Source organism: Perissodus microlepis, chromosome 4 (genome assembly GCF_051167445.1).
Source record: "Perissodus microlepis isolate ML-2025 ecotype Zambia chromosome 4, ASM5116744v1, whole genome shotgun sequence".
Lineage (NCBI taxonomy): Eukaryota > Metazoa > Chordata > Actinopteri > Cichliformes > Cichlidae > Perissodus > Perissodus microlepis.
The window spans coordinates 14,400,875-14,413,161 of NC_140464.1; the positions used below are offsets into that span (position 1 = coordinate 14,400,875).

The 12,287-nt window shown below is 39.1% G+C and overlaps 1 protein-coding gene across 1 annotated transcript in view; it reads left to right on the forward strand.

Moving 5' to 3' along the window:
• adcy9b (adenylate cyclase 9b) overlaps positions 1–11,771 on the forward strand; it is a 41,464-nt gene extending 29,693 nt beyond the window's left edge. The window contains exons 3-10 of the mRNA XM_084925956.1: positions 111–221; positions 615–871; positions 2,288–2,390; positions 3,056–3,264; positions 4,351–4,510; positions 4,732–4,874; positions 6,137–6,160; positions 6,629–11,771. Coding sequence (XP_084782082.1) covers positions 111–221; positions 615–871; positions 2,288–2,390; positions 3,056–3,264; positions 4,351–4,510; positions 4,732–4,874; positions 6,137–6,160; positions 6,629–7,988 — 2,367 coding nt within the window. The 3' untranslated portion in view covers positions 7,989–11,771. The remainder of the gene's footprint in view (positions 1–110; positions 222–614; positions 872–2,287; positions 2,391–3,055; positions 3,265–4,350; positions 4,511–4,731; positions 4,875–6,136; positions 6,161–6,628) is intronic.
• Positions 11,772–12,287: the final 516 nt, after the last annotated feature.

The window sequence follows — 12,287 nt, forward strand, 5'->3', positions numbered from 1 at the left end:
TTTTTATCAGCTCGTATGCTCTGCTTGATCTGCATCACTTACTTCATGAATTCTCTTCCTTTCTTCTCTACTCCCTTTCCTTCTGTGTCACCCGTCTAATCACCCCACAGTCCCCCTGTCTTTCCTGCAGCGTGGCACTGATAGCAGGGGAGGATCAGGTCCTGGAAGAAGGCATGGTGCACAATGGCTGCCATGACGACCACAAGACCAACAGTGGCAAGGTTAGCTAGTTGATACCACCTTAACAAAACAGAGAAAACAATATTAAACAGTCGAAATGTTATTTGTCTGACTTTCACATTTGGAAAGATTCATAGTCTAGTCTACTTTTTGTCATTATGGTTCTAGCAAATATGGGCACATAGTGATCTTTCATTTACACATACCCGGCAGCTAAAAAAGGTCTCAAAAATAGTTCAAAGAAGTAGAACTCTATGGGTCCCAGATGAACTGTGCCACAGAGACAACCATTTAAATTGGTGCAGCTGAAGCACAGCCTGTAACTTTCATATTTCCTATTCAGACTCCTTCATACTATTTCTGACCCATTTCCACAGTCATATCACACGTTCTTCTTTGTAAAGTCGAGTACCTCTTTCACCTCTTCACCTCAGGATGCCTCAAATTTGAAGTGCTCCCCAGTGATTTCTGCAGGCTGCAACCCCAAGGCTCTAAACGGGTTGCTTAGTCCTCGATTAGAAGCTTTGACCAACAGCCAGACGTCACTGTGTGAGATGCTGCAGGAGAAGGAGAAGAAGACATGGAGTGGAGGAGCCATGGGGATGGATCATTCAGCGCTCTTACCTCTGCGATCCAAGAACTTCAGGGAGAGGAGTGATGCTCACTTTGTAGATGTTATCAAAGAAGATAGGTAATCCAGCATTAATAATATGCAGTAGTGGCGTACTGTATAAATACATGGGCACCGAAATGAAGAAGAAAAGGTCAGTGCATCATGGGAAGCCTCTCAGCACACTGAGTCTTTAGCAACATAATTAAGGGAGGCTTCAGGCCCACCTGATCCAGCCCAAACTATATGCTTTATCAAAAAGGAAAGTTTTTAGCCTTAAAAGTAGAGACAGTGTCTGTCTCCTGAATCCAAACTGTGAGCTGGTTCCACAGACAAGGGCCTGAAAGCTGAAGTCTAATAGTTAAGTGCTCACATTGTGGTAATATAGTACTGTGAGGTCTTTAAGACATGATGTGGCCTGTATATTCAAGGTTTGTGTGTGTGTGTGTAGAGGAAGCCAATGAAAGGAATCTGGAAATATGTGAGAATATGATTTTCTGGATAAGCAGAACATTTTTCAGGAAGCTTTTAGAAGTCAAGTTAAACAAGCAAGTAAAGCTGATCTATTAGGCACTTTTCATAGACTGTCACAAAGTGTTATACACAAAATGAGTAAAATAAATAAGAACATAAAGTGCCATAATAGCCAAAAAGGATATAATAAAACACAATCTATTAGGAGCCAATGTAGAGAGTATAAAAGAGGAGTAGTGTTGGCTCCTGATAGACTGCAATCAGATAAATACAATTCAAACCAGTGCAGAGCATTTCCTTTAATGCCAGTGCTGCGTTCTAGTTTAAGTCATAAAATGTTCAACGTCATCAACAGTATTTAATGCAACACTGAAGTCTAAGAGGACAAACACACAGCAATGTCCACAGTCATAGACTTTAAGAAGGTCATTAGTAACCTTTACTAGTGCTTTTTTGGTGCCATGGTGAATTCAAGACTGTATCCATTCCATTTAACCATTCCTCTGCAAATGATCACATAACTGATTTACAACATTTTTTTTGAGAATCTTTTAAATAATATGAATATTGGAAATCTAAGCAAACTTAAAGGCCTCTGGTGGGTAGCCAGTTAGTAAAAATAAATAGAGCACTTAATGGTAAGACTTCTTTGAACAGCCTTCTATGAATGGGGTCTAATAAACACACTGATGGTTTGGATGAATTAATTATAAAGTTGGTTAGGAGAGATTAAAAAGCAATAATTGAACAATTAATACGTTTTAGCAGCGTTTATAGTTGCTTTAGTTAACGATACATTTGTGGGAAGGCTGTGAACATATGTTTTTTCTTTAACATTAAAATCTTATTTGTAAAGCAATGTCTGAATTTCACATTTGTGCTCTCACGTGCACCTCCATTGTTTAAGATCTACAAAATGCTGAGGGCTCCAGTGAATGTGTGAAAATGGCTGAAAGTACTTTATAGAATATTGCAGTGAGATTTGTAGGCGATTAAAAATGTAACTTTGTGTGTCTCTTGCAGTCTCATGAAGGATTATTTTTACAAACCTCCAATAAACAAGCTGAGCCTCACCTTCCTGGAGAAGAGCCTGGAGTCTGCGTACCGGATAAGCTACCAGGAGGAGGTAGGTGTTTGTGTGTGATGAAATGTTGCCCAATTGCTTGCGTGTGTAATATGTTTGTGTCTTTCTGAGTTTACCTGTGTGTGTTATGAGCTAACATAGTTACCTTTGTTCTAGCTAAGATCTGAGAGTCATTTAGATAAGCACGCATAGTATGCTTGCTTGAATTTCTATATATTTATCTTAGCTTGTTCATGTTTTCCTCTTTGTCTGTGTCAGGTAGCCCGATAGTGCTGTGTTATGACCAGACCGGTCAAGACTGCGGCAAAGGGAAATCACTGCAGGACCTTAGAAGCAGTTTAGTTTTAGGTTGTGATGTCCTCTGCTGGTGTATTATCAGAAGTGCATCGTAAGGACATGGCTGCTGCTGTTGCTACAGTCTCATTAACAAATAATATGTAACTAATCACAAATACGATTTATTGAGGCTTGTTAAATTTGTAACATTAATTTTTTTTTTTTTTTTTCATTTTATTCAAGGTGGCTACAGCTTTTTTTTGTAGTTGCTCTGTGGTTAAATTTCCTAATATACCACCAGTATTAAGACAGATTTCCTCTAACACCTCATTCTTATTTATGAATCCCCTTAACGCTACCTTAAATAAGCATATTTTTACGATTATACTCTTTTTTTCTGCCCTCTGTTTCCTCTTTTCCCATCCTCCCAGGTCGAGACCCAAGCAACGGTGCAGACATTTGCCAGCCCAACATTCAGTTCTTTCCTGGACATGCTCCTGTGCTGTTTAGTATTTCTGGCTCTTTCATTGGCCTGTTTCCTTCAACCGCTTGTTACCCAGCAGAACCCATCCACACCGGCACTCATTCTCACAGCTGTAGCCACAATTTTGGAGGTCCTGGCTCTGCTGATTGCCATACGGTGAGCTACTGAATGCAGGAGAGGCTCAAGCCAGTCAGACATTATCAGAAAGTCTTGAACATATTTTATTAAATTAGGAGTGCAATACAAAGAATAGAATAGATTTATATTCCCTGTTAATAAAAACCAAAACTTTGAGCAGCTCTAGGCGGGGGAAATGAACAGAGATAAACACAGTGAGATAGTATATACAGAAATAATAGTGCAACATGATAGTAGTCGTATGGTACTGTAAGCACACCCTACCACCCTCACCAGCTGTTGTAGTCCTCACCACACTTGTTGACTGATAGAAGTTTGGCCATCAGGGGATGAGAGAGGTGAGTATGCTCTAAGATCCCAACAGACTAAAGCCTCTTATGGGCCTTCCCGACTTGGCAGGAGAGGTGTGTGGTCCAGGTGAGGGCAGCCTAGATGTGCACACATCATCTCTACTTCTTTCTCAAGTATGTTGAGAGAAGAATTCTTGGTACGCTTGGATTTTCTGTAATACCTTATCATTGGGGCATTATAGGTTGTTGGCCTTGCGTGAGACTGGTGGCCTGTCAATGCTGTACCCTACCTCTTTCCCCTTGACCCTGATAAGGATAAGTGGAGGAGAATGGATGGATGGTCCCTATCATTTCCTTGTTCTTTTTAAGAGGGAAGAGATAGTAGAGACAGTGGTACTCTTATCTTCAAGCTGTGTACAACCCATCTGAGGGCTAAGTCCCAAGCTGATTTTTGGAACTTTTAATCAGAGGCTAGAGGAACTGTCTAATACAAGAATTGAGTGGGTGCTTTGCTCACCTCAAAGTATATTTAAAAGATGACCAGGAGGAGAGACAGAAGAAAAAATGTTGGCATGGTTAATATTGGACTTACAGGTAAAATCTGTGCAGAAAGAAAATGTATAGACCCTAAAACAAAAAGAGCCAGGAAATGTTTCCATCTAAATATATATCATATATAAATCAGCCCTTTAATAATTATATCTGCAGCCAGTTTATTAGTCAAGCTGGGATCACATGAGGACATATAAAACTATAAAATCTCTCACATGTCATCTGTATCAGTCATCATTTTCTGGGTTTCTTTTCTCTCCAGTATGGCTTTTTATCTGGATAGTGTGCTGACTTGCACTCGAGTGCTGATGACGGCCATGTCAGGCTGGATAGCACGCCACTTTATAGGAGCTGTCCTGGTGTCCCTGCCTGCTGTGGCAGTATTCTCCCATGTCGCTTGTGACATGCATCACTCCATTCAGGTGAACTAAAATTTCATGTTTATTTTATGCTTTTAAAAAGGGATCTTTAGAGTATTAAATACTGCTACTGTTGTTTGATCAAGTTCTGCTTGTCTTACTTCATCTTTAATTATGTCTTTAACTGCTTTATGCAGTATGTAAGAAGTATTGTAGTTAGTATTGTTTACAGTATGATCTACACCTTTTTGACTGATATTGTGTTCTGTCTCTTGTTTTCCCAGTTTACCATGTTCATCTGCTGTGCTGTCATCATAGCTATTATTCAGTATTGTAACTTCTGCCAGCTCAGCTACTGGATGCGCTCAACACTAGCAACACTGGTGGGACTAGCACTGCTGGCTTTGCTCTTCAGCTCCCCCTGCAGGTATGAGATGCATTTATTTTACTGCGGAGACGTCAATAAAAGGAAGTAATAGTTTTGCTCTTTACAACCCACGCAGTATTTTTTGGCATGGTCATTTGGTCAGTTCACTTAATTATAAAGGATAATGTGATGATGAAAATTTCAAGGAGGGAGGTCCATTCAGTCAGCTTTTGTTTATTTCTCATTCATAATCCATAGAAATCTTGGTCTCTTCGATAATAACCTCATGGCGTCATTATACGCTACATGAAGTTTCCGTAAACTTGCTTTCCTGGAATTCACCAACAGATGTGCCTTAAAGTCTGTACATGCATTAAATTTACATGAGAGGATGTTCACTTGTGCATACATCATCAGACATTCCCTATAAATGTCATTGTCTGTCATTTGATCTTTAATAAGATATCCAACATACCTGACCTTATATTATCTGATGGTTTAAACTCTGGAAATCTTTGGTGTTTGCCCTCTTTGGTTTACAAATCATGACAGTGCTCTTGCAGGCATTACATCTGATGTCATGTTCCACAACATAACATAGCATGTGAAGGAGCTGCTCTAGACCAGCACCACTAGGACTAAAGAGCACAAGATCATCTGCATAGATCATATGATTGACTAGCAAACTGCCAACCCTGCACCCAGTTTTTACAGTCATCATCACAAAGATTAAACAAACTGGGACAACATTTTTCTTTGCCTAACTTGATTGCTCACTGCAAATGGGGCTGAAATGGTGTCTCTCAACATCTGGTTGCTACTTCAATAAACTCTCACATTGTATTTAGCACCCTTCTTTAACTCAACTTGCAAAATAGGGTGTGAGCACAATCCCCAAATAGTTGCCACACGAAGAATTTGTTAGTTTTACAGTGATTTACAAAAGTCGTGCTGTTTTCTAAATGTGGTCAGGTTCCTTTCGATATCAAGCGCAAAAATTAAATATCGATGCAATTAACAGTAAACTGTGTGTCTTAAACATTAGTAAATCAGTTTGCATGTTTGATTTAAATGTTCTCCTCCCTATATTTTGCACCCTGAAAAAGGAACTCTCGGAAATACATACATAACAGGGTCAGTCGCAAAAATCTCTGCCTCAAAACTTTTGAGGCATCAATAACAAACATAAAAACTAATGAATTCTTTCCTCTTTACAATTGCGTGCCATTTCATGCTATGAACAAGTATAATGTCCGTGAATTGAAATCATTTTTGATGTTCTTATTCATGAATTATTGTTGCTTCTGCTTTTTCTCTTTCAGTGTCACTAAGAGTCTGTTTTTCTGGTAAGTATGATTATTGTTGATGTTTTGAAGTGCATTATTTCTCACTTCTCATTTCACATTAAAACTGGACAAAAAGCCTCAACTGAATGGGCTCGGTTATTATTCCAACCAAGCTCTTTAATCCATGTCAGCCTCCTGCCTACTTCCTACATTTGTCTCTCACTATCAAATAAAAATAAAGATAAAACAAGACAAAACACACTATGCCTTCAACAGATAGTGATAGTGAAATGAGATTGAATGGGTGAAATAAGGACACCAGCCAGACTCTAGGCTCTCTGCCACTGGGGTGCTCTGACTTTCTATTCTGAGCGATGGCAGTTTGATTTTGGTGAGATGCATTGAGTTTATAGCAAATGCTGCATTTGGTTATTTGTAATCGTAACAGCTGCACTATTTCTTAAATTATTCTAAACTTTCCTTTCCCTCTTTCTTCTCTTTTTTCTCTTTCTTCTCTTTCTCAACCAGGTCTGATGGCCAGAACAACAACAGCAGCAACAGCAACACCTCCATTGTCATGTCTGACAGCCCACTGGAACTTGACCCACAGACCCACCCACAGGACCTTCTGGGCCGTGAGGCCTGTGTGGCCTTTTTCCTCCTCCTTCTCTTGGTCTGGTTTCTTAACCGTGAATTTGAGGTCAGTTACCGTCTGCATTACCATGGCAATGTGGAAGCTGATCAACACCGCATCAAGATCCAGAACATGAGGGACCAGGCCGACTGGCTGCTACGCAATATCATTCCCATACATGTGGCCGAGCAGCTCAAGGTTACCCAGAGCTACTCCAAGAACCATGATAATGTGGGTGTAATATTTGCCAGTATTGTTAACTTTAGTGAATTTTATGAAGAAAGCTATGAAGGAGGTAAGGAGTGCTATCGTGTCCTCAACGAGCTGATTGGAGACTTTGATGAGCTCCTACGGAAGCCCGCCTTTGCTAATATAGAAAAGATCAAGACCATTGGTGCCACTTACATGGCGGCAGCAGGACTCAACGCTCAGCAGTGTGCAGATGCAGCACATCCTCACGCCCACCTCCGAGCTCTTTTTGAATTTGCCCTTGAAATGATGCGTGTGGTGGATGACTTTAACAAGAACATGTTAGGGTTTGGCTTTAAGCTTCGTATTGGATTTAATCACGGGCCTCTAACAGCAGGCGTAATTGGCACCACCAAGCTTCTTTATGATATCTGGGGCGACACAGTCAACATTGCCAGCCGCATGGATACCACAGGCGTGGAGTGTCGTGTCCAGGTCAGCGAAGAGAGTTACTGTGTTCTTAGCGGCATGGATTACGAGTTTGATTATCGCGGCACAGTTAATGTCAAGGGCAAAGGTCAGATGAAGACCTTCCTTTATCCTAAAAGCAGCGATAGTGGCCCGGTGCCTCAGTACCAGCTCTCAGTCTCTCCAGAGATCCGAGCACAGGTGGATGGCAGCATCGGGCGCTCACCCACTGATGAAATCGCTAGCATGGTCCCTGCAACCAGCACCACTGCAAGCAGTACTAATACTATGGTACCCAGTGCCAGCACTGGTTCCCCTAGTACGACAGGGCTTACTCACGTGAAAGAGGTAGATAGCCGTGAAAGACGTCCCACTGCAGAAACTTCTGCTGCCAGGCGATCAAAGTCTCACACTGGCCTGACATCTGTACATATAACCAATCTGGAAGGACCCCCTTCTTTGTCAGAAAACAAACAACTTATCATCTCAGCCCAGCAGGATACATCCCAAAGGTCAACAAATCCCCTGAAGGATATCAAGAAGGACAATTACGAGGATGAAACTGGCGGTAATGTTGGCGAGTTAACCAGACTCTAGAAATCATCAAGGGTGCCGCTTTCATCATCAATCCTCTACCCTTTAAGCTCTCATTCCTTCCAGCTGGCATGTGTAGAATCACTGTACATTTGGTCCTACTTCAGTTGGCAATGGAGGATGTGAAAAGACCCCAAGGTCTCGCCTCACCAGCCAAGAAGCAAGTTGTTGTTTTTTTTGTGTTTGTGAGAATATAGCCATTTTCACACATGCACTGCAGTACATAATTTTTACTAGACATTACCCAATTGAGCTGCATATAGGAGCACAAAGATTTGATCAGACTTCAAATTGGCTTTCCACAGTAAGCTCCTTATAGCACAAAGTGTAGGCAATGTCCATTTGGGCCTGTGTAAGGATAGAAAAGGCACTTATCCTGAGAATTCGCAGCAAAGGATGGACGTTATGTGTCCTGCTTCCTGCACATGCTAAGAAAGCAGCACCTTCATCTAAACCAAAAGGAGTATTTCCAGCAGCGTGAAGTGGACTATCACCTGCAGCATGTGAGAAGGGACAATTGTAGATGTCCTGGTGGGATACATGTGTGAAAACGGCTCACGGTTGGCTGATGTTATCAAGAGTGGAGGGTGGACCACAAAGATGGTCTTAGGCAGTAACGCACAAGAAAAGGGAAAATATGACAGCTGACTCTGGACCTTCTCTTGCCTGTCGCAGATCCCATTATCTGCCATTAACTTATTTGATTATCTTTAAACCTTTAATCTTGATTATTTCTTTCATATGTCTTTTTAAGTGCCTTTAGAGTAGAATATTATGTAGACTAAGTCTTTATAAATAAGGGAATAACAACATAAAGGGAAAATTGTAAATTAGAAAGCTTTTTGGGAAAAAAAGCTTTGCTTTTGTTACAGGTTTACTTTTTAAACTATGTTTTGCTATGATAGTTTTGCCTTTTATTAAAAAGAAAAGCAACAATGTGTAAAACATCACAATATGTGACAAGCGAAGGGCAAAATTATGTACGAGTAACAAAAAAAAAAAAATGCACCGCACTAAAATCCTGCAGAGCCTGTGTCCATGTTGTTCTTGAAAACCAGAAAACGCATCAGGAAAGGCACAACGGGAACAAATCGGTACAGGCTAAAGGCAGACGAGGCTGAGCTGTGAGTTGTCGAGTGAGTGTATTGCTCTTATGCAGTGTGTGTCTGTATAGTAAGATCACTTAGGCTTTAATAAGGGGAGGTGCCTATGAGTTACTCAAATGACTGAAACTGCAGGTTTACAAATAGAAACTTGTTTGCTGATGTGGCAGCTTTTTCTCTGGCCTCAGTTAAGATCTTTGCATTGCCTCAGCACTGAGGCATGATGGTCTAAACTGCATTTAATCAGCATGCTCGCAGCATCATAGGCTAACTGCTACTAGTGTTTGTGCCCTCTGCACATCCAGACTCTTGTAGGAGCTCAAACTATCTAACTGTGTTTAGTGAGTATTTTAATGGGTCCTACAAGATGCTGGCGTACCTATAGAGTGTCTTAAATTGTGTCTTAATTTCTTTTTTTTAGATGGATTAGAGAATAAAACTGCCTGGGTTAGCTATGGATTACACTGTGTGTTAGTTGATTGTGTTTTAGGACATGGATGATCAAAGTGGAATGTCACAATAAAAATGTGTTTAATAGTGTTAATTGTTACACAAAACTTGAACTTTCTATCTGAGGCGTCTTAATCTACTTTCTGTTATTTAAAGGACATTACTGGATGCAAACATCTGGACGCTTTTACCGCTTCATACTTTCAGTGACATGAAAACTTTACATAATGGCACTGTAAATGCAAACGGCAGTGCACCAAAAGGTATTTCATAGAAGGGTCTCTGTGCTTTTCGCTTTCCCTTTAATTTTTTCTATCTATAATGTCAGAACAGTTTTCATCTCTCTTGCTGTTACATTTTCTTTCTTCTGCTGTTTAAAAAAAAAAAGGATTGTGTGCTCAGACGTAAAAATGGTTTCACCAGTGCACCATTTCTTGACCTGAACTCAAGTAATAGAACAAGCGTTGCAAATAAAAATAATTCATCATCAAGTAATTTATGTAAGCTGCTGCAGCTAACAACACCTTAATAGTTAAATAGTTTGCTCGCATTGTTTTCTAAGTGTGGCGTTAGGGTAGCTTGTGCCTTTTAAATTTAAACGTGTCATATTTTAAAGTTCTGTTGCTTTTCATTTCTCAAGACACTTAATATTGATCAGAATTTAAAATACTGACGCTTGTGCTTGAATCATTTAATTTGATAAAATATTGAAAGATGAGATTTCAGCAGTGCCTTTTCTTGACATGTATAAGTAAATATAAATATGCCAAATATGTGACATTATTTGGATTTATTGCGGTTTTTAAATTCCTTTTTCTCTTTTATTTTATAATGTTATAATAATTTACTTATGCAGTTGGTTTAAATGTAACAACAATGGTTTAAAATGGAAAATAACCTTCCTTTGCTTATGAGCACACAACCCTTAACACCATTCCATTTTTTTTTTGTTTCTTTACACTGTAATAAAGGGAATAACCATTACTGTTCATGGTTAAACACTTAATAGTGGTCATAATGTTGAGCTACCTTTTTAAATTGAATTTTCCTTAATAATTTTGATAAGCCCTGTTGAATAAGCTGTTTTTTTTTTTTTACTCTGAACAGGTGAAAATCTGAAAGGTGTGTTGACTCACACATTTGACATGCCTTCTTTTTCCCTTGTGTCACTGCAAACATGAGCGCATCTTTTGATTTGCTGTGATTTAATGAGATGTGAGTGGCATTCTGAATCAGCAGAATGGCACAAATATTAATGCCAAAGAGTGTCATTGCCATCTCTTGGATTTTCTCTTTTTGTTGTCTTCTTAATTTGCAGGTATTTTGTGCACACCTTGCAGTCATCATATACTAACTGGTAAAGGCACTCATTTTTTAATGTGCGGTATGCCTTTATATTGTATAGTATCTGAGCATTTTCTAGAATTTATATAAGCGCATGTATTAGAATATTACTTGTCTTAAGAACTGGGTAATTTTAACAATGTTGGAATAATACTTGCATGTGTGTTTAAAAAAAAAATGTGTGCATTTGTAAAACTTTGTGATTGTGTGTATTTTGGAAGAGATGCAGGAATGTGAACAGTGAGGCTTCAGTTGGTAGAGATTTAAGTTCCTTTTTAATCCAAACTAGCCAAATAAAACTGTGGAGACGTTGCAAGACCTCTCTGGTAGGTAGTATTGAAAAGTAGCCCGCTGTCGATCCCTCTAAGTTTTAAAGGGGACCTATTATGCTCTTTTCTGGGTCATTATTTAGATTTTTGCACTCTAGTAAAGTAACTTTGGATGATTCACAGTTCTTTATCACCTTTACCCTACGCTATATGGACACATTACACCTACAAGAGCTGCTCAGCCATGTAAACTGATACCATGAAGCTCCCAGTTTACAGTTTTTGTGCTGATGTTAATGCAAGAAGAGGTTTGGGACTCTGCAGTTACTGAGTCAGCAGTAGAAAGTGTCTGAAACATAGTGTATATATCAGTCTGAAGCCTGAACTTTGGGCTTAAAGTGATTTTTTTTTTTTTCTTTTGTACATCAACCTCATTATTCAAAACTTTTTGGTTAGTGTGTCTGATATTGTAACATAAAACAATTATATATGAGAGAAAAGAAGAAAAGCATAATGGGTCCACTTCTATGAACTGTTGCTTTCTTTGGATATGTTTTTGTATATAGCACGCTAACAGGTGAAGTTAAATTTAATAATAAATAAAGTCAGTTGCTGGGAAATGTTGTCCTAATGAATTTATAGCCTGTATACTACCAGTGATAGATTGAAACTATAGAAGTACATGGTACAAGTTTTTGTTTGTTTGTTTTTTACTTTGCACTTACCCTCAAATGTATTTCAGAAGCAAACTGTGTACTTTCCAGTCCACTGCATTTAACTGAGAGCAGCTTTTTAATTATATTTCTTAACTGATTATGCTATCCACCAATACAGGCAGCTACAAGATTTCATGCAACTTAAACATCGGTGCACCGATAGACATTTATAACAAAGACATAAGCTCGACTGTGTGCTTGGCTAGTACTTCATTATAGTTTTCTGTTTTCTAATTAGTTTATATATATATACATATATACACACACACTCTGAAAGGTGCTTCTTCCCAAAAATTAATCATCTACTTTCACACCTCACAGAGAATCTTCACTTGATTTTTATATAAGTAAGTAGACATAAGTTTGATCGGACAATATGTAAGTTTTTAAAACCTTTCCTGTAAGCACCAATAGTCACAT